We start from the raw sequence: 21291 nt of genomic DNA on the forward strand, positions 1-21291 counted from the left end.
GGAAAATGGTCAAATTTTCCTTCCTCAGGGATGAAGATCCTTGTTCTTCTCCTAATTATATAGGCACCTCCAGAATTAAATGGGCGTAGACACAATAGGCACTCTGCACTCTGTATCTATCTATCCAGAATTGCAACTGACCTCCAGGGCTGTGGATTTGTGCCCATACAAGAGGACGCCTCATACATAGAACTTCTTTCTCACCGATGTCACCAATCCTGGTAGGTGCCTGGTTGGCTTGTTAATGTAGGAAATATCCTGTGTGTATTATAAAGAACTGTACATATCAGTGGTTACTGCTCCCAGTAGTATAGGGGGCAGCGGGCAGCGGTCGGGCATGCTCGTTGGATTCTGGACATTGATAGTGCAGTCACTAGTATAGACTGTCACGACCCTTGGTCATGGTCGTGACTCCTTGGGTGCTGCATGCTGTTTCCCGCGGTTTTCCGTTGTCAACCGCAGCTGGGAGCACTTCGTTGTTGCCTCAGGTGCGGTTGCCGCGGACAATAGGCATGCGTGTGGTTGCCCTTGACAACGTGTTTTTGTGTGCACTCCCTTTGTCTGTTTGTTGTGCACGAGGTGGTGTTTGTATGCACTTGGACTCCTCCCTTCACCTGCGGTTGTCCGCGGCAACGTCTGGTGATGTTTGCATGCTGTGGAAGTGTCTCGGCCCGTTGGCTGTTCTTGAAGACACGGTTTCCACGCATGCCGTTGCCGTCGGAGACAGGTGAGTGAGTTTGTGTGCTTTCCCCTTTATGTGTGTTTTCCCTTCTGTGGTGTAGGAAGGGTTAACTCCCTTCCGAGTGTGTCTGTGAGTCACTGGGTGTGTCTGACCGTGGGTGTGGCCACCTGGCCTATAAAGCCTCAGTCCCTGGCTTGGTTCAGTAGGTTGCTCTCAGCCATGCTGGCTGGAGCAGCCTCCTGTCTCCTCCATCTGCTTGGTGGGGACCATCCTTCTGTTCATAAATCTTCGTTAGTTATATTCATGTTTGGTGTTCAGAAGATGTTTGTGTGGTCTCTTTGTTGGTGCAGCATATGGTTTCCTGGGTTCCCGTGTGATGTCTGGTGTGTGCTGTGTCCTTTATGTTGCTGTGGACATTAGCACTTGTTCATGGGTTCCAGGTTTGTGTGTCTGTGGCAGGTAAGTGCAGGACTAGTCTCACTTACCTGTCATTTCCATATGTCTGTTGATGTTCCCCCTGTGTTGCTTGGCCGTTGAGACTCCTGCTCCTCCGTGCCTAGGAGGAGTAGGGCGTCTGACTCTGTCCCCTAGTTCAGGGCCGACTTGAGGGCTCATACGCCGGAACCTAAAAGTCCCTACGAGCCCTCAAGTCGGCCCTGAACTAGGGGACAGAGTCAGACGCCCTACTCCTCCTAGGCACGGAGGAGCAGGAGTCTCAACGGCCAAGCAACACAGGGGGAACATCAACAGACATATGGAAATGACAGGTAAGTGAGACTAGTCCTGCACTTACCTGCCACAGACACACAAACCTGGAACCCATGAACAAGTGCTAATGTCCACAGCAACATAAAGGACACAGCACACACCAGACATCACATGGGAACCCAGGAAACCATATGCTGCACTAACAAAGAGACCACACAAACATCTTCTGAACACCAAACATGAATATAACTAACGAAGATTTATGAACAGAAGGATGGTCCCCCACCAAGCAGATGGAGGAGACAGGAGGCTGCTCCAGCCAGCATGGCTGAGAGCAACCTACTGAACCAAGCCAGGGACTGAGGCTTTATAGGCCAGGTGGCCACACCCACGGTCAGACACACCCAGTGACTCACAGACACACTGGGAAGGGAGTTAACCCTTCCTACACCACAGAAGGGAAAACACACATAAAGGGGAAAGCACACAAACTCACTCACCTGTCTCCGACGGCAACGGCATGCGTGGAAACCGTGTCTTCAAGAACAGCCAACGGGCCGAGACACTTCCACAGCATGCAAACATCACCAGACGTTGCCGCGGACAACCGCAGGTGAAGGGAGGAGTCCAAGTGCATACAAACACCACCTCGTGCACAACAAACAGACAAAGGGAGTGCACACAAAAACACGTTGTCAAGGGCAACCACACGCATGCCTATTGTCCGCGGCAACCGCACCTGAGGCAACAACGAAGTGCTCCCAGCTGCGGTTGACAACGGAAAACCGCGGGAAACAGCATGCAGCACCCAAGGAGTCACGACCATGACCAAGGGTCGTGACATAGACACTTTATCCTATTGAGCCAGCAGGCGGTACTGGCTCATGCACTGCTGCACTATCTTTTGTGTTCACGATGGTTATTCTATTAGTGAATTGGTTCATTTATGGTCTACATTGTAGTTCAACTTTGATTTGGGCATGAATCAGCTCAGTAGATATCTCAGGAGAGGAGAAAAGAGACTGGAGGCCGAGCAGCCAGAGAGCTTGTCTAACAGATTTCATTCTGAACAGGATGGAGCAGCCTGCAATGTGTGTGAAAACTTTTTTAAACATAGGAAGGAGAGTCACATTTGAGTTGTGACTGCACAGACTGCACAGTGCCATCGTCTTTGTGCAATGCTCAAGATCTGTACCTCTCACAGAGAAGCTTGAGTGATATTATCTGACTTACGGCTTGCCCTTCTGGAGGTAAAAAGTCTGCGACTTCTGATGTGTGTAGGAGAAGTAAGAAGTTGTGGAGTATCCATAGGCAATCTTCATCTGTAGTAAAGGAATAGTGGAAAATAAGAATATTAACACTATTGCACTGAATTTTGTTTTCATTGTTTATTAAATGAATCAACTTTATAAACAGTCTTTATTAACAATCTACTATTTTGTTTCTGCAGAGTGTGTGTAAGTCCTTCATATAGCTGCTGGTGGTGTTGAATCTGACGTAAATCCATCAGAGCACTGTGCCGCTCTCTGCTCTTCCCCTTCCTTCTTTCAGTGTTAGAGATAGGAGCAGGGAGGGGAAGAAGGTTGCAAATGGCAGATCAGAGTAGGGAGAGGGGCTAAGCATCCAAGAAAGGCAGCTCCACATGCTAGGAAAGATAAGAAAGCACACACAAGGCAGTTTGTAGGGAGAGACAGCCCCATCCTAGACACCCATAAATCCATCATGTATTACTGGGTGGGACAATGTTGGGGCTCCTTCCTGATAGTAGTTGAGGTGCCCTTAGTTTTATGAGTGTTGTACAGGTGTAAGGCAGGAGGTGTAGGTGTTTTGCCCAACAAATGGTGCTGGAGTCAGTAACTAGACCAAATGTATAGAATAAACAAGTCTCTGTTTAATAAGGTGCAGAATGGGAGTTGTAGTACATCCAACTATATCAAGGCACAGTTCAGTCTCTTCCCAATAGCTGTATATAGACAAATGCAACAATGATGATAATTTGAGCAGCAGCTCTTGAGCTCCTTCTAAATACTTTGCAACCTTTCCAAGGTGATCACAGGCTTGCAAATTGCAAAACTCTGAAAAATGTGGTAGGCGTCTCAGACTACAAACCATCCACACAAATATCAAGAAAGTGTGGTGGGCGCCAGACACTATAAACCATTCTGCAATCAGGCTTGCAATTTCTGGACTTAGGGATGCAGTTCATTCAATGGTCGGCCAAACTGTTATATAACTGTGAAAGGCGCAGCTAACTCTTAATCTTTCCACAAGCAGCAAAGTCTTTAGCTATACCGAGCTATACCTTGATAACATGCATGACGTTGTGATCCTGGACAGTCTATGAATGTCTTCTCCAGCTTTCCCTTAGGGATTGCTCTCCTAAAAAGAATGATGTTTCTGCTGGAGCTAAACTAGCATTTGCCCTGAATGTCAGGCAGAGCTAAAACTAACGTAGCTGAGGCAAACCTGACTAGAAAGCTCCTCCCTTAGAGGGGAAAGCCAATTCCTTCTGCTTGCTGAGTAAGGGCATAATTAACTAAACAGTGGCACCTATAGACAGCTTTTTGTGAATACATATGTAACATTCCAGAGTTATGTTACGGAACACTTTTACCCCACTACAATCTCTTAAGTGTATTAACATTGTCATCTTGTGTAATTTCATGTAATTTCCTCACAATTGTGCATTCAAATCCTTGTTACATATGTATTGCTATAATTTTCCATGTTCACCAGCAGGTGGCAGCAATGTGTGTAGCAGGGACTTAGTTCAGTTTAGTATTTCTGAGCTGGAATAGTAGATTCCAGTTCAGCCCCCCCCTATATGAGCAGAAGTGGGCTCACCCATATCCTGCCTCATGGGGAGGGAAGGAAGTTAGATTGAGTGTACTAGCCACCCCTGCTAGGGAAAGGCTGTGCGAGTAGGAGCTCCCATTTATAGGGATCCAAAGCCAGGATCTTGTCTCGGCTGAGACATTGATCATCATCCCCAGCCTGAGCCTTGCAGCCTCAGCTGGTAGACGCAAGCAGCCACCTCCAGAACTCCAGGAAGAAGCATACCCTGTGAGCACAACTGTGAGTACCGTCCAGAGACCAGGAGAAGCCAAATTCCTCCTCAGCTTGTCAGTCCTCAATATAGCAGAAGATAGTAAGCGCAGAAGATATAAATTCCTGCCACATTACAGAGCTACAAGCAGACGTCCCTTTCGTGCAAAAAGCTCCAGGCACATTATAGAGCAGAAGATAGATTCCTGCCACACATTGCCAATACCTGCTAGGACCCAAGACTATTGCTGTATCTCGCTTGGATTAAAGCTGCATCTAGTAAAGACAAGTTTGAACTTTACCCAAAGGTCTGGATCTCAATTATTGCTGCAAATTCCTCTATTACTCCTACTAGCACCACACTCATTTTATTGCAAGTGAGCCAGGATCCAGGAGTCCAGCCGTACCCAGGTAGGAGACACCATTGACACTATTGCCATTACCACACAGAGACATTACACCACTCTTGCATTCCTAACCTGGTATGTGAGTTACAACACCTTAAAGGGCCCTGTGTTAGTACCCTGCGCAAGCTCCAATTGGCGTCACGAACAAACAATAGACTATTATACACATATCCGAACCCACTGGATAATTTGGCGTCCGTGTAACCGTACCACGGTCCAGCTCATTGCACATGCAAAGCATGAACAGATTAAATACCATCCAATCAAGAACAATTTGTACCCTTGTCACCAATGTACCTGTCGGGGCTCCAGCAATGCGTTGTGGAGTTGTGGTGCAGCTGCGCCATTTGTCGGGACGCGCCCCCTGTGATGCACTGTGTAAGGCTACTTTCACACTCGCGTTTTGGGCGGATCTGCAAAAACGGATCCGATACAATAATACAACCGCATGCATCCATCATGAACGGATCCGTTTGTATTATCTGTAACATAGCCAAGACAGATCCGTCATGAACTCCAATGGGAGACTGATCGGTTTTCTATTGTGCCAGAGAAAACGGACTTACATTGTGTGTCAGGACGGATCAGTTTTGCTCAGTTTAGTCAAGCGGACAGCAAAACGCTGCAGGCAGCATGTTGGTGTCCGCCTCCAGAGCAGAATGGAGACTGATCGGAGGCAAACTGATGCATTCTGAGCGGATCCCTTTCCATTCAGAATGCATTAGGGCAAAACTGATCCGTTTTGGACCGCTTGTGAGAGAGCCCATGATGGATCTCACAAACGGAAAGCCAAAACGTGAGTGTGAAAGTAGCCTAAGCCACGTCCCCTGGTAACGCAAACGCATTCTTAGTTATGGAGCACTCGCTCGGTTTCTCCCCACAACACATGCACGCTGGAGGAAGATTGAGCTATCAATGGTTTAGGTGTGTTTGATTATTGCAGGCAGAATGACTGCTCAGCCTGCCTATCATAAAGGCAACTGGTATTCTGGTCCAATGGGGCGCCGAGTCCCTGGACCTATCGGTTCTGAACGGCGCTCTATTTAAATCCCCTGCTGGCAAATACACCCTTACCAGTTATAGATTTACCCTCTTACTGTGCTCCTGGTTCCGTTCTATACATATTGGATTCTCTCTGTTTCGACCTCAGCTTGCCTTTGACCACTCTCTGCCTCGTGATTTGGTACTGTGACTTCTGTCTGGTTCTGACTTCGGCTTGGCTATTCTGACTACCCTTCTGGTTTGGTACTGTATTGTCCGCCTGGTTCCGACCCTCTTCTGTACAACCATGTTTTGTGTGTTTGTCTTGCACCTAGCAGAACAGGGAACGTCGACCAGTTGTGGACATGCCGCTTAGGGCTTGCACTGCAAGTAGGCAGGGAAAGCCGGCTGGGTTCCAGTTAGGGCTCACTGTCTGTGTGTTTCCTGCCTACTGTGCTGACAACCCTGTTACCCAGTACTGCATATACAGTAATAGTATGGTGTTATTCATTCACTATGTGGTGGTAATGATCATAGAGTGGCGGTATTATTTGGGCTTAATGTTTCATTGGTAATATTGGTCTTTTGTACAGTGCATTTTGGTCATTAACAGTATGGAGAACATATTTAGTAATATAAATTGTTACAATTACCTTTCCTGCAGGGTCACCAGATTCATTGAAGTACAAAGCATAATTATCATCTCCTTTGATATAAAATATGTAGTAATCTGTTTCTGGCGGCACAAAGAAACCAGTGAACCGAGCGATAAAGTTACTGTTCTCCAGAGGCCAAGATTTGGATGCACCATCGAACCAAGAAGAACCAGCATAGCCCGTGGAGCTTTCATTCAATTTTAGTGCATCATGCAGTGAAGTACTGACATTCCACCGATCCACCTTCAGTCCTCGGCTTCCTAAATGTAAGAGATAAAATTATACAAAGGGGTAAATCCATTTTCATATACGCTATCAGGGAATTCTGAGTTAATGGGTGGTTCTCATTGTGTTTTCCTGTTTGCTAACTCTGTTCAGTTATAGTATGCAGTCAGGAGTGCACCACCAATGAGGCCAGGTGCGGCGATTGCCTCAGGCAGCACCAGGTAGGAGCAAGAGGAGGACAGAAGATGGGCTATGGGCAATGAGTGCTTTCATGGTGTAAACGCTCATCTCTACATATTCAACTGCATTGCTGTACTCAGGACAGCAATACAGTTGATTGCTGCGATGGCAGTGATGTCTCCCTGGTCCACAGTTTCCTCTAATAGGCTGTAGTCCTAGTTCCTGTAGCCTATCAGAGCCCGGTATCATCATTATCGAGCTGCCTGAGCTGGGCGTTTTTTAGTTTTCGCCTCAGGCAGCAGAAAGGCTAGGCTGACCCCTGTACGCAGTGATGCAGTCCCTTCATTTAGAGCACAGAACAGGCTGTGAGCAGATGGCTGTAAAGCAACTCCGTGTAGGAGCTGTATATTGAGTGAGATCAGGAAACCCTGCTTCTGCACCCCCTATAGCTACACATGTGGGCAATTATAGCATATCCTTAGGATAGATTATCAATATATGATTCCCAGCTGCAGGGGTGCACCACTAATGAGGCCAGGTGAGGAAATCGCCCCAGGCAGCACCACATGGGGCAAGAGGGGGGCAGCTGAAGGGTCATGGGCAATGAGCGCTAAAAATGAGCATTAAAAATCTAACAGCTGTTCTGCAGTACCTCCACCACCAGAAACAGGTTCCTGAACTCCAGGCTCTGTCCACTACATAGAGGATGGAGCTGGCTACTACAGCACTGCTCCCATTAATCTCAGTGGAAGCAGCAGTTCAGTAACCTACTCCGTCACCACTACACAGTCGACGTTGCTGTGTAGTTCTGGGGCCTATCTGAGCTACTGAAAAACAGATCAGCAGGGGTGCCAGGAGTTGGACCCCACCAACGAGATATTGAATGATGTATCCTAAGGATAGACCATCACTTTGAAATAATGGAATTTAACTATAGTTATGATTATCCATTGCATATACCTGGGAACAGAGAAGGCAGAACCGGCGGCTTTGACGGGCTCTCACAAAATATTGTCGTATCTGTTAACCCAAGAATTCGACATTCCTGACCTGTAACGAAATGCACGTAAATATCAGTATAAGCAATATCCTTACAATTCACTCATGACAGAATGTGTCTACAACTCCTACGCAGACCTATGAGTCTCCATGGTTACAGACTACAAACAACTGTGTGTAGTCAGATCCTTCCATCTATTCTCTACTATACCAAGAAGCAGGGGATACAGAAACCCATTGCTGTGCATAGGAGCTACAGATTCAAAATGGTGGGAACATTTTGCCCAAGACTATTTCCAAAGATACATTTTTCTTAATTTCAGATCCATGAGGACAATAAAGAAAACTGGATAAGCAGATGTCCATATCATTTAACTTTCTTTTTTATTTTTACTTACTCTTTGCTTTGTGCTACTCTGTAAAATATACAAAAGATAACCTGTTGCACCCTGGAAACTGTCAACAAGCAGGTCTCCTGCTGTATCCCAGAATCACCATGGTAGTTCAGTTGTAGTAACAAAATTCACTCACCCCCTATAAGGACTTTGGCAGGAGAATCTGTTTCATCAAAGAAGTGTCCAGATATTGTGATTATTGCACCTCCTTCTATACTTCCAGCAGATGGGTAAATCCCTGTAATCTCTAGAAATATAAGCACAGCATGCAAGGCATGAATATAATACCATTACTTTATCAGATGTATGAGGCCAGGTTGACATCTGACTTTTACTATAAGTTTGGTGCAGGTACCAGAAATGCTTCCAGTGGACCCCAGTTGAAGACACCCACCATGGCTCATTGTGGTGGCCTTCCAGAGACCTTCTTGGCGCAGTTTTAGCTTTAAACTTATGGCCATCTAAACTGCAGCTCTGCCTCTCATTGAAAACAATGAGGCGGTTGCTCCTGGAATTCTGGTGCGGAGTTGACGTAGACCACTGTGTGAATGGGTCTTAAAACATATAGGAAGGCATCGTCAAAAAAGGCTGTCATGAAAAAGCCTTGAAGTTTAACGCGCTTCATGGTTGCAGAACATTTTGAGCCTTATTGGGGTCTAAAAAGTGGGTGGAGCACGGTGGGGTGTTGGGTCAGCTATAGCCAACCCAGTACATTTACTATAATCTACGTCAGGAAACTGGCATAAATTATACCTCAAATCTACACTGTGTATACAGTGATTAATTGCGGTTATATAAACCTCCTGACTCACACTGCCTGCCTGTACTATCTGTGTGTGCTGACTCTCCAATGTAGTTCTATAGGATGTAGCTTCACACTGACTCCCTGCCTCCTGCATGTAAAAGCTGACAGGAAGAGAGAGAGGTGATAGGACAGAGAGGGGAGACAGGATTAGGGTCTATTCACACGTCCGCAAAACACGGACACCGGCCATGTGTGTTCTGCATTTTGCGGACCGCACATGGCCGGCACTTTAAATAGAAATGCCTTTTCTTGTCTGTGTCTGCGAACAAGAATAGGACATGTTCTATTTTTTTGCGGAATGGAAGTGCGGATGCGGAACGGAAGTGCGGATGCGGACAGCACACTGTATGCTGTCCACATCTTTTGCAGTCCCATTGAAAATTAATAGGTCTGGATCCATTCCTCAACGTTGCGGAACGGATTCCGGACCTATTTTGCGGACGTGTGAATGGACCCTTAAGCTGTATCACATAGGAGAACATGGAGACCCTGTAGCGTGAGGGTATAGCAGCTGTGACACTTATCTGTCATGGCTGCCACTGCACAGAGTAATACAGTATGGTGAGACTCCGCTCCCACTGTCTCTGCAAAGCCAGGAATGCGGGGAAATGTAGAATTCATTAGAAAAAAAATATCTGAGGGGAGAAGGAATCAATATGGCTGCCAAACCCAAAATTACACATCAAACAAAATAGGTATACTATACACAAGTACTATGCTTTCCCTTTAAGTGCAAGGATGTGGTGTGTTATGCAACAATTCATTACTACTAGTGCCCATTAGGACTGAATTACACCTATTAATCCTGCACCTACCAAATTAACTAAGACTTAACTTTTATTAAATACTAGTAATACTTTTGTGAATATCTAAATCATTAAAACTTCCAGCATTCGCTGGCCTTTCAGTACCGATAGAAGTACCCTGTCAGGATGTCACCTGACCTGGGTTATCTGCTACTATGTAGCTACACACTAGTGCCTAACTGGCTGCGCGCTGCCAGTGTAATATGCGGGCACTGTATGTTTTCTTAACACTGTAATACCAGGCTGCAGCGACTGCTGTATTAAAATTAGAGCTTCACGCTGCCCCCCGACATGTTTCGCCGTATGCCGGCGTCTTCAGGGGTTAGGGCAGAGTGTGAGCGTGTCCGCTCACGGCTGGCCTATAAGACCTTTGTTTGTGACGTTCTTCCTGTGGGTTTCACTGCGGGGCGTGATTAGGATCCAAGAATGGGGTGGTGATAGGGAGCGCTACAGGACTCCACCCCCTGACGTCAGTATCCTCCTATACATGACCTTCTACTAGGCTTCCGTCATGGGATTGCGCCGCGCATGTCTTGTACACTTGGAGATTTCCCGATGTGCGTATTTACTAGTATTTAATAAAAGTTAAGTCTTAGTTAATTTGGTAGGTGCAGGATTAATAGGTGTAATTCAGTCCTAATGGGCACTAGTACTATACACAAGAGCCTCTATCTGATTCCCTAATAATGGCCTATCCTGCAATATATAGGGAAAAAAACAAAAACTGTGGTGCTTCTTTAATAATCTGATACCAGTGGGATATATATATATTTATATACTGTATAGTGGGAGCCAATGTGACTCATATACCACATGACGTGCAGCTGAAAACATCAAGGCTCTATGCAAAAATCACGCGCGCGTGAACAGTTTCCTCTTCCTGAGGAGAAGAACACTACATTCTCCTGCGCTAGGTCCATGAATAACAAAGTACATGTTCCTCTTTCTAAATTAACGCCACCTCAAGGCCGGCATACCTTACACAAATATCTTGTGAGCAATACGTAGCATACCGTTATATATGTCAAGGCTTTACGTGCGAAATGGCGTATGTACTGAATATAATGAAAAAAAAAGACGTAAAGAGAGCCTAATGCGATAATGAAGAACGTGTGTTACCTGCATACGTCTGGTACATGGCCAGCTTATTCAAGGAAGACACAAAATATGTGGCCAAGTCTGGTAAACTCCTGCAACAGAAAAAAGGTCCAGTAGTAAAGTTTGTAAATTATGTTATTTAACAGGTTTGAGGACAAAGTGGCGTCTGGACCCAGCTGTGTAAAATATAAATGCAGGATGAGGCCCAGGCGGGAGCAGCTGCCCACAACAACCAATCAGATTGCAGCTTTTGTTATCTAGAAGATAATGAGAGCTGGAAACTGAATGGTTGCTATGAGCAATTGCTCAATTTTTCTTAGCACTAATTTTAAATAAATTAGATCCAGCTGGCTCTGAGTCCGTCTTCAGCCATCACTTTTACTGAGCGCTGAAGACGCCTGTGTGTAACAAGTCAGATGGGCAGGGTGATAGTGTAAGGTATGTCAAAAATAGGCACCCCATAAAAAAACAAAAACTAAACTAATACACATTACATGTCCAGCTTAAGGCTACTTTCACACTTGCGTTCGGAGCGGATCCGTCTGGTGTCTGCACAGACGGATCCGCACCTATAATGCAAACGCTTAGATCCGTTCAGAACGGATCCGTTTGCATTACCATGAACAAAAAAAATAAAAAACATTTTTTTTGTTCATCATAGTGCAAACGGATCCGTTTTGACTTTACATTGAAAGTCAATGGGGGACGGATCCGTTTGAAAATTGAGCCATACTGTGTCAACTTCAAACGGATCCGTCCCCATTGACTTACATTGTAAGTCTGGACAGATCCGTTTGCCTCCGCACGGCCAGGCGGACATCCGAACGCTGCAAGCAGCGTTCGGGTGTCCGCCTGCTGAGCGGAGCGGAGGACAAACGGTGCCATACTGAGGCATTCTGAGCGGATCTGCATCCACTCAGAATGCATTAGGGCTGGACGGATCCGTTCGGGGCCGCTTGTGAGAGCCTTCAAACGGAACTCACAAGCGGAGCCCCGAACGCAAGTGTGAAAGTAGCCTTAACAATCAAGTATAGCTTGGTAATAGAAAAATCAAACTCATGGCAATTCTACTAAATCACCAGTAGATGGCAGCAGAGTGTTTAAAGCCTGAATGACATAGTACTACCATTAGCAGGCAGGAACTTTAAACATAGGTCTTTGTTTCCTGGAGGACAGAATATCTTGTAACTATCCTGTCTCTCAGACTGAAGGTCATGCATTTGTCATTGTAGGTAAGAGAACTCACATTAAGGGCAATAAACAGGGTAAAATGATTTAATGCACATCCCTGTAATCAGCTAAGGCTGTGAGTAGATAAACCCTGCACAAATGTTAGTGAAGTAAACTGATGTGTCACCTGGCGCTGGTGTATAGTGAATGTGATTGCTATAAGAGCTGATGTTAATATATATTCTTCTATTCTAGTATTTTGTTTACTGTGACACAGGTTCAGTAATAACAGAGCTGCAGATGATAATGGATTATCTCGTATAGGAATGTTATAGCTGAATATGTGCATGTCAGTATTGAGTAGATAGATGTGAATTAATCTATAAGGACAGAATATCTTGTAGTTATCCTGTCTCTCAGACTGAAGGTCATGTGTTTGTCAGTGCAGAAAAATGTTCAATAAAAGCACTTCCGGTTTCACCCAGCCCGCTCCCTTCACACATTGGAATTATTGACCATACTTTCAGCATATGTGCAACAAAATTGGTGGCCTGTACGGGGAGCGGGTGAAGAAGACGCGGTCCCGGAAGTGAAAAAGAGCGGTTAAGTGAATTTTAAAGGAGACTGGGATATAACCCTGACAGCACAGCAAGCAAGCACATATGGATCTAGAGAGGCTGCAGGATGGAATCAGTGGACACCTGATCCACTTGTCAGTGGGTGATGTGATCGAGGTTTGCCAATTCATTAAAGCCTCCGACGCCAGCATGACGAAGGGAAAAACCTGACGCCATTATATGTGGATCGGTAATGGATGAACTGTCAAAACTGAAAGTGAGGAGACGGTGACACAATTTCTGCAAGCAACAGAAAGATTCATTAGTGAGCTAGACAAAAGGAAGAGTGATAGTTAGCGCATATGTGTATAGTCAGGGACTGTGGTGGTGACAAGAGGCGGCCGGAAGCCTCTGTATGTTACACACAGGTGTCTTCAGTGCTCGGTACAACACTCAAGACAGACTATGGCCTGTTTCACACTTGCATTGTTGCTTTCCGGTTTTGAGATCTGGCAGAGGATCCCAAAACCAGAATTAAACGAATTTGTTCCAATTAATACATCCGGGTGCATCTGTTTCGGCCGAATCCGATTGTATTAAATCTAAACTGAACAAACCAGATCCAGTATGAAAATCATTGTAAGTCAATGGGCGCCGGATCTGCTTTTTTGCATAACAAGAAAACGGATCTCGCACCATTGATTTACATGCCGGATTCAGTTTGTTCCATTTCGCTGACCGGAGACAAAACCACAGCTTTCAACGGTTTTGTGTCCTGTCCAAAAAAACGGAATAGAATGCATCCTGATCAGTTTTGTCCCCATTGACTGAAAACTGAGACGTTTTGGCCCTGTTTTTCGATCTTCTGCCGATCTCAAAACCGGAAAGCCACAAGCCAAGTGTAAAACAGGCTTATCCTTAGCAACGCTGAGCTAGAGCTTTGCTAAGAGACTCTTTATACCCTGTTTTCTAGAACAAAGAATCATCTTTCCTAATAAAGTATATTACAAAAATGTTTAACATCCCTGTCCGTACGATATATTAAAAATAAACTGAGATGACAAGTATACTTTGAAGGAACACTGAGGATAGGTCATCAATATATGTAAGTAAGTCCTATCAGTAAGTCCTTTTAATCCTTGTGTCATGCTCCGCCCCCTAAAACCCTGTTCTAGCCATTACACAGTGTATCAAGTTTGTCTGGAGAGTTCCTTCCACACTTGTCTGGCAACTTAAACACTTTGCTAGTTATGTCCATTGCCTTAGGTGATCACATTTCTTAAGTGGTACCAGGGTCACTACTGGCAAAACATGAGGTAGCGCGCTCACCTTGCCTCATGGATCATGCGCCTGTTTGTTATTGTTATATTATATATTATATCTGTTAGTTATACTGATTTTCTTTAGGCAGGATATCATGATTTAGTCTTCCAGATTTTTCTAGATATACTATATTCCTTACTGTCTCACATTTACTTACCTTCCAAAAATATTGTCCAGGATGAAACTGATATTGTGATGTCCTATGGTAACATAAGCAATAAAAAAAAAGTTACATTGTGGTAGTATATTTATCTACACAGCTGTAGTCCTGTCCACCCACCGCAGCCAATGGCACACAGTATTACAGGTAATACCTCAAGTTACACACAAAATCATGTGCCCAATAAGCTGCCACAAGTTGGCAAGGTTTAGTTTTATTTTGTTTATTGCTTGAAAAAACCAATACGTCAGTGTGTTCTGCAATTGTTATGCTTTTATATTTTCATGTTGTATTTTTCTGTCCATGGCCTTTTTTATGGAGCGCTACAGAGGAACTGACCCCAGAGGGTGGCCCATACTTTCCTTTATAAAAACACATGGCTCTGCAGAGCTGCAGTTGCGAGCGCAGTCCACTACAATGCTGGCGGCGCACTGTAGTTCTAGCGGCGATTTCCGAGCTACTGCAGAACAGCTGATCAGCTCAACAGCCAAACAACTAGTGATGGCCTATTCTGAGGATAAGCCATCACTTACAAAAGGCTGGACAACCGTTTTTTTTTTCTGTTTGCGTTTCATATACGGAACTATTCATTTAATTGTTCCGCAAAAAAATGGAATGTACTCCATATGCATTCCGTTTCCGTTTTTCCGTTCTGTTGAAAGATAGAACTTGTCCTATTATTGCCCGCAAATCACGTTCCGTGGCTCCATTTAAGTCAATGGGTCCACAAAAAAACTGAACACATACAGAAATGCATCCGTATGACTTCCGTATCCGTTCCGTTTTTGCAGAACCATCTATTGAATATTGTATGCCCAGCCCAATTTTTTCTATGTAATTACTGCATACTGTATATGCCGAACGGAAAAACGGAACCGGAAACACAACGGATCCGTTAAAAACGGCCCGCAAAACACTGAAAAAGCCATACGGTTGTGTGCAATAGGCCTTATACATAATATTTTTTTGCTAGTTTTTCTGCACTTTTGCATTTTTTGCACTTTTATGAAAAAACACCAGCTACAGATGCTACCAGAAAGTCAATGGCAAATATGAAATGTAGGGCACTCGTGTGTTTGTGCTACTGCAATGTTGATGCAATGGTGTTTTTTCTGGTGATATCATCCCCTCCTCTATAGGGAAAAAAAATCTGAAAAAAGACACCATTCAAACAAAAAATGCCACAAAAAAAGCCATATAAATGATATGTGGTGACCGCTTCTGTAATTTGCAGATCCTCGATTTGCGGACTACTAAACGGCTACAGTTGCGAATGCACCCTTAAAGCTGCAGTAGACAGGTGGATTCCATGCTCTGAGTTTTCTTATTTTCATGATGAACTAAGTGAATCAGACGGCACAGGAATACAAATGAGAAGGTGCGGCTTACCGACATATGTCCCTGTATTACGGCAAACCATGAAACCATAATCACTGTTTGCGTAGTTCAGCTGTAACCCGTACCTAGGATGGAGATTACACAGTTGTTACACAGTCTGTAATACTGCATATCTTATATCAGGCATCCTCAAACTGCGGCCCTCCAGCTGTTGTAAAACTACAACTCCCACAATGCCCTGCTGTAGGCTGATACCTGTAGGCTGTTCGGGTAGTTTGGCAACAGCTGAAGGGCCGCAGTTTGAGGATGCCTGTCTTATATCATAAAGTGAAAGTAAAATACGGTGTAGCTAGCGCCCCCTAGTGCTAACACTGGACAATAGCATTCATAGACTTGGTAGAAACAGAATACTTTCTAACTCCCTAGGGCTTTTTTCCATTGATTGTAGATTTTTCAGTTATTTTGTTCCATCAGACGAACAGAAAAGTAGAAAAAAAAAATGATCCATTAAACGGATTGAATGACGGACACAAAGCACCTTCTGTTTCTATCCGTCATCCACTGACTATAAAATAGATGGAAAGCTCAATTTCTTCATGTATCCAGTATTTTGGGCAGAACGTCATACAGAAAGACAAAAATAGCGGAAATATACTCTAATTGAGCAAAACTGATGCTCAAAAACAGATGTTTAAAGGGAATCTGTCACCTGCTTTTACTGTATGAAACTGCTGGCAATGCTGTGTAGTGCGGTGTAACATGATTAAAACTATGCCTTTGTCTCGGTTAGTGATTAGAACTTTATTTGGTATGCAAATTAGGTCCAAAGTGTCCAGCGGGGCGTCGCCAACAGTTCAAGGAGCCCAAGAACTCCCCTTCACTTGTACCCACAGCCCAAGCCTGCCTATTTGCTTGTACCCAGTATCTCGCCTTCTAGCCCACTCCCTCCTCTCTTTGCCCACATCGTTAGCGCTTGCCTTGGTGGCATTTCACCTAAGTGCAGAGACTTCCCAGCTGTGGGCATCGGCCTTTCGTCACAGGGCTCAGAGAATGCGCATTACCTACAGCGAGTCCATGCCCACAGCAGGGAAGTCTCTGCCCTTGTGCAAGATTCAGCTGGGGCAGGCGCCAATGATGCGGGCAGAGTTCAAAAGAAGAAGTGACACCGCAGAGGAGGAGGCGGACTGGAAGGAGAGGGACTGAGAACAAGTGAATGGGTGGTCTTGAGTTATGGGGGAGAGGCAGGCTCGGGCTCCTTGAACCATTGTTGACAACCCGCTGGACACTTTGGACCTAATTTGCATACACAACCAAGTCCTTTTTCTTGCGTTTTGAAAGATCACTAACCCAGACACAGCGCTACATGGCATTACCATCAGCTTCATATAGTAAAAGTAGGTGACAAATTCACTTTTAAAGAATGAGGTTTAAAACATTTTTTCTGTCTTTCTGGTTGTCTGCTGGAACAATATGATGGAAAAGTCAATGCAGATGTCAACAAGTCGTTTATTTAAAATTTTGAAGACAATGGTGTCCTTCCAAGACATTGAGTTACTCATGACTTACAACGTATCAGAGTTAGGAATCAGCAGTTCACACGGCATTCCTCCAGCGTAAACCCTGTGAAATAGAACAAAAATCAGAATTAAAAATCCATTCGCTATAAAAAGCCAAAACATCATCAAGCGTTTCGTGGTGCTGGGGATCTACATTTCTTGCATTATGATTGTGAATTTCCATACGATCGATTGCAGATGATGGGATATCCTGAGGGATAGTCAATGAAATTTCCTTGATTTTCTTCCTTTAATTTTGGCATGGGCTCCCACCCAAAAACCCAGCAGGTAGCCGTATAGAATCCGCCTCCCATTGTTTTAAATGTGAGGCCGTGCTGCCGTTCGTGTGGCCAGTGGTTTAAAGCCAGGACCTCACAAAGACAGGGGGTGTAGTTTCTCGGTGCGGTATCCACTTGCAGCTTCATTCAGTGGGGCTGAATCGTGAGCAGGTCCATGGAATTCAAATTGAAAAACTTCACGGAATAAATGGCAGATTTTGCCGTCACAAATTACGCCATGTGAACAGGGCCTTATACAGTTTATTTTTTCTCGCCTCACTCTAACCCGAGTTGCGATTACCAGAATAACTCCTAGCATGCCATGACAGTCGGAGGTTTTCACAGCAGCTGGAAAGCCATACAGTAGGTTAGAGGCCATTGCTACAGATACTAAAAATTTGCAGGATTACGGTACATTACTCTATAATATCCAGGTTGTTCAGAAGGAGCACTGCCCAAGGGCTCACACACACAACTGTGGTTTGGGATGTGGACCATTCACTTTAATAATAAAGATGCAGACAGCACTCCATGTGCTGTCCGCATCCACACCTCTGTTCCGTGACATTCACAAAATGATAGAACATATCCTATTCTTGTCAGCTTTATAGACAAGAATAGGAATGACCTCAAAACAGGCAATGGTCATGTACATGAGCCCTAAGAGAAGCTATCACTAGCCTTTTGTAGGGATCGACCGATTATCGGATTTACCCATATTATCGGCCGATATTCAGGATTTTGAACACTATCGGTATCGGCATCTATTTTGCCGATATTCCGATAGTGTATGGGGAACACAGATCGCGCTGCTGACAGCGCTCTCCGTGTTCCCCTTAGCAGCACAGGGGAGAAGGAGCAGTGTCTCCTCCCCCTGTGCTGCTGCCGCTGCCGCCAATGAGAGGACAGGAGGAGGGGAGGAGCTATGGCCACTGCTCCACCAATGAAGATTAATCTATCATTCATTCATATACAGGAGGCGGGAGCTGCAGGATCACATAGCCGGCTCCCGGCCTCTATGAGCTGTAGCTGCGATCTGCGGTAGTTAACTCCTCAGGTGCCGCGGATCGCAGCTACTGCTCATAGAGGTCGGGAGCCGGCTATGTGATCCTGCAGCCAGCTCCCGCCTCCTGTATATGAAATTAAGCTTCATTGGTGGCGCAGTGCGCCCCCCAGTATCAGACATTGGTGGCGCAGTGCGCCCCCCAACCCCCCCCCCCCCAGTATTAAGCACTGGTGGCGCAGTGCGCCCCCCCCTCCCCCCATTAAGCAGTGGTGGCGCATAGGGCCCCCCACCCCAGTCGCAGTGCGCCCCCCCCCCACAGGATCCCCTCTCCCTTGCTCCTCCGATCGGAGCCCCAGCAGTGTAATGCTGGGGCTCCGATCGGTTACCATGGCAGCCAGGACGCTATTGAAGCTCTGGCTGCCATGATAAGCTCCATGCTGCTTTGTGCACAAAGCACAGAGCAGCAGGGACAGTGTGAGCTCCTATTCACCCTGATAGATCTCTATCAGGGTGAATAGGACAAGGGTTCTAGTCCCTAAGGGGGCTAAAAGTTAGTTAAAAAAAAAAATTATAAAAACACCAAAATATAAATGAAAAAGAAAGATTAAAAAAAAAAATACACATTAACAATAAACATTAATTTTCAGCAGATTTGTGGGAATTTTTTATTTTTTTTTCAAAAATGAAAATTCCCAGAATATCGGTATAAATTATCGGCTATCGGCCTGAAAGTTCACAAATTATCGGTATCGGTATCGGCCCTAAAAAATCAATATCGGTCGATCCCTAGCCTTTTGTACACTAAACCACCAGCATGATATTATACTGCCAGTGTTGAAGCATTAACGGCTATGTTCACCTTTGGGGGAAATTTTTTTCATTATTGCATTTTTAGCTAAAAATAATTTTTTTAATTAGTCTTTATTTCAAATATGGAGCCCTTTTTTCTGTACAGGGCTGAGATTCTCTAATAGAGGGATCTGAATTAGTTTTGATGTTCACCAGGGCCAAAAACCATATGTAAATTAAGGCTTGAAAGTGCTCAGGGGCGGTGTTTGGGCTGTAAGTGCCCAGGCAGCTTTGTCTTCTTCTCACATAACCCCTCCCCAGCCTGTTGCTTGGTCCGCCCTGTAAGCCTCTTGCGTCATCCAGTGTACTGGCCGAGATCCCACGAGTGCTCAGTTCACCGTCGGCTCAGGCATATGCACTGTGATGACCATTGTGGGCAGCAGCATTGTTCCATGCAGTGCGCTTGTGCCAGCAGGATCTTGTCCAGTACACTGGATGATACAAGAGTCTTACAGGGCGGGCCAAGCAACAGGCTGGGGAGGAGTTTTATATGAGAAGGCAGAGCGGCCTGGGCACTTGCGAGCCCTCATTTACATATGAATAAAACAGCGTTTTTGCCTCTGTTGAACTTCAGAACAACACAATAAAGGTACCATTAGACTCATGTATAGTTATGCTACAGCGCTATGTAAGTGGTCTACAATGTCAAATTTTGGTGACAGACTACCGTTAAACACTCATTAAAGCTCATTATTTATCTTACTGATAAGAATTTGGCTTAAATAAATGTTTATGATCTCTTAGTAGTTTAGAGATGAGGGTTATTAGAGCAGAAAGTGAAAGTATGGTTCACACAGCTAGAAAAATAGTTAACGCTTTGTGACAGAATGGCTCAATATTTTTTAAAAAGGCCAACTGAAAATATGATTTTTAGCCCAAAATGAGTAAAATTAACCCTTAACCCCTTCCCGACATATGAGGTAATAGTACGTCGTGGAGGCAAGTGACTTGCTGCATTTTGACGTACTATAAGGTCATGGTGATCGGGTGGGCACAGTAGCGGTGCGTGCACGATCACTGAAGGGACCCGACAGTCCCTGATAGCTGGGCCCCTGCTGTATCTGCCGGCGTTGCTGTAAAAGCCGATGCCGGCGGATTAACCCCTTCTATACCGCGGTCAGCGCTGACCGCGGCATAGAAGGTGCATGCAGCGTGTGAGGGAGCCCATTGGGTCCACGCACTGCTGTGGCGGGGACCCGATGGGTGACAAGGCGGCCGGATGCCATGCACAGGCTGCTCAATGCCTTGCACGGCATCGGGACCTGCATTCTACGGGGGCAGAGGAGATCCAGCCCCAGGCCCGGTCTCCTAGGCAACCTGTAAGTTTATTACTCAATGAAATACACTAACAGGCAATGCATTACAATACAGATGTATTGTAATGCATTGCCGAGGGGATCAGAACCCCAAAATTTGAAGTCTCAGATATAAAGATATAAAGTTTAAAAAAAAAGCAAAAAAAAGTGTCAAGTAAAAAAAGAAAACAAAAACACACCCTTTTCCCTGATTTTATAATAAAAAATAGAAAAATAAAGGAAAAAACACATATATTACGTATCACTGTGCCTGTAACGACCGGCTCTATAAAATATATATGATCTACTCCGTCCGATAAACACCATAAAGAAATAAAAATAAAAAAATCTGTCAAAAAAAGCAATTTTTGGCACCTTACATCACAAAAAGTGCAACACCAAGTGATCAAAAAGGCATATGTCCCCCAAAATGGAACAAATAAAACCGTCACCTCATCCTGCAAAAAATGAGCCCCCTACATAAGAAAATTGATCACAAAAAAAAAAAGGTATAGCTCTCAGAGCATGGAGACACTAAAACATCATTTATTTTGTTTCAAAAATGCTATTATTGTCTTAAAGGGTTTCTACCACTTCGGTTTCACATATTTAGCTGTCAGACACTAGCGATCCGCTAGTGTCTGCTCTGCCCAACCATCCTAATATAATTGCTTTTGGGGCAGCCGTTTTGCTAAAAAAAAGAACTTTTATTAATATGCTAATGAGCCTCTAGGTGCTATGGGGGCGTCATTAGCACCTAGAGGCTCCGTCT

At 44.9% G+C, this 21291-nt stretch overlaps 1 protein-coding gene across 1 annotated transcript in view; it reads right to left on the minus strand.

Annotated features, from left to right (window-relative positions):
* The window catches only part of LOC122939295 (fibrocystin-L-like), a gene marked incomplete at its 3' end in the record, with an annotated part of 171561 nt that overhangs the window by 116825 nt on the left and 33445 nt on the right, over positions 1-21291 (minus strand). Inside the window, exons 7-14 of the mRNA XM_044295366.1 lie at positions 17102-17155; positions 15587-15660; positions 14195-14237; positions 11009-11079; positions 8415-8525; positions 7845-7934; positions 6477-6739; positions 2624-2712 (exon numbers count right to left, since the gene is read on the minus strand). Of these exons, the coding sequence (XP_044151301.1) occupies positions 2624-2712; positions 6477-6739; positions 7845-7934; positions 8415-8525; positions 11009-11079; positions 14195-14237; positions 15587-15660; positions 17102-17155 (795 nt within the window). The remainder of the gene's footprint in view (positions 1-2623; positions 2713-6476; positions 6740-7844; positions 7935-8414; positions 8526-11008; positions 11080-14194; positions 14238-15586; positions 15661-17101; positions 17156-21291) is intronic.

The sequence above is a fragment of the Bufo gargarizans genome, chromosome 5, assembly GCF_014858855.1.
Source record: "Bufo gargarizans isolate SCDJY-AF-19 chromosome 5, ASM1485885v1, whole genome shotgun sequence".
Taxonomy (NCBI): domain Eukaryota; kingdom Metazoa; phylum Chordata; class Amphibia; order Anura; family Bufonidae; genus Bufo; species Bufo gargarizans.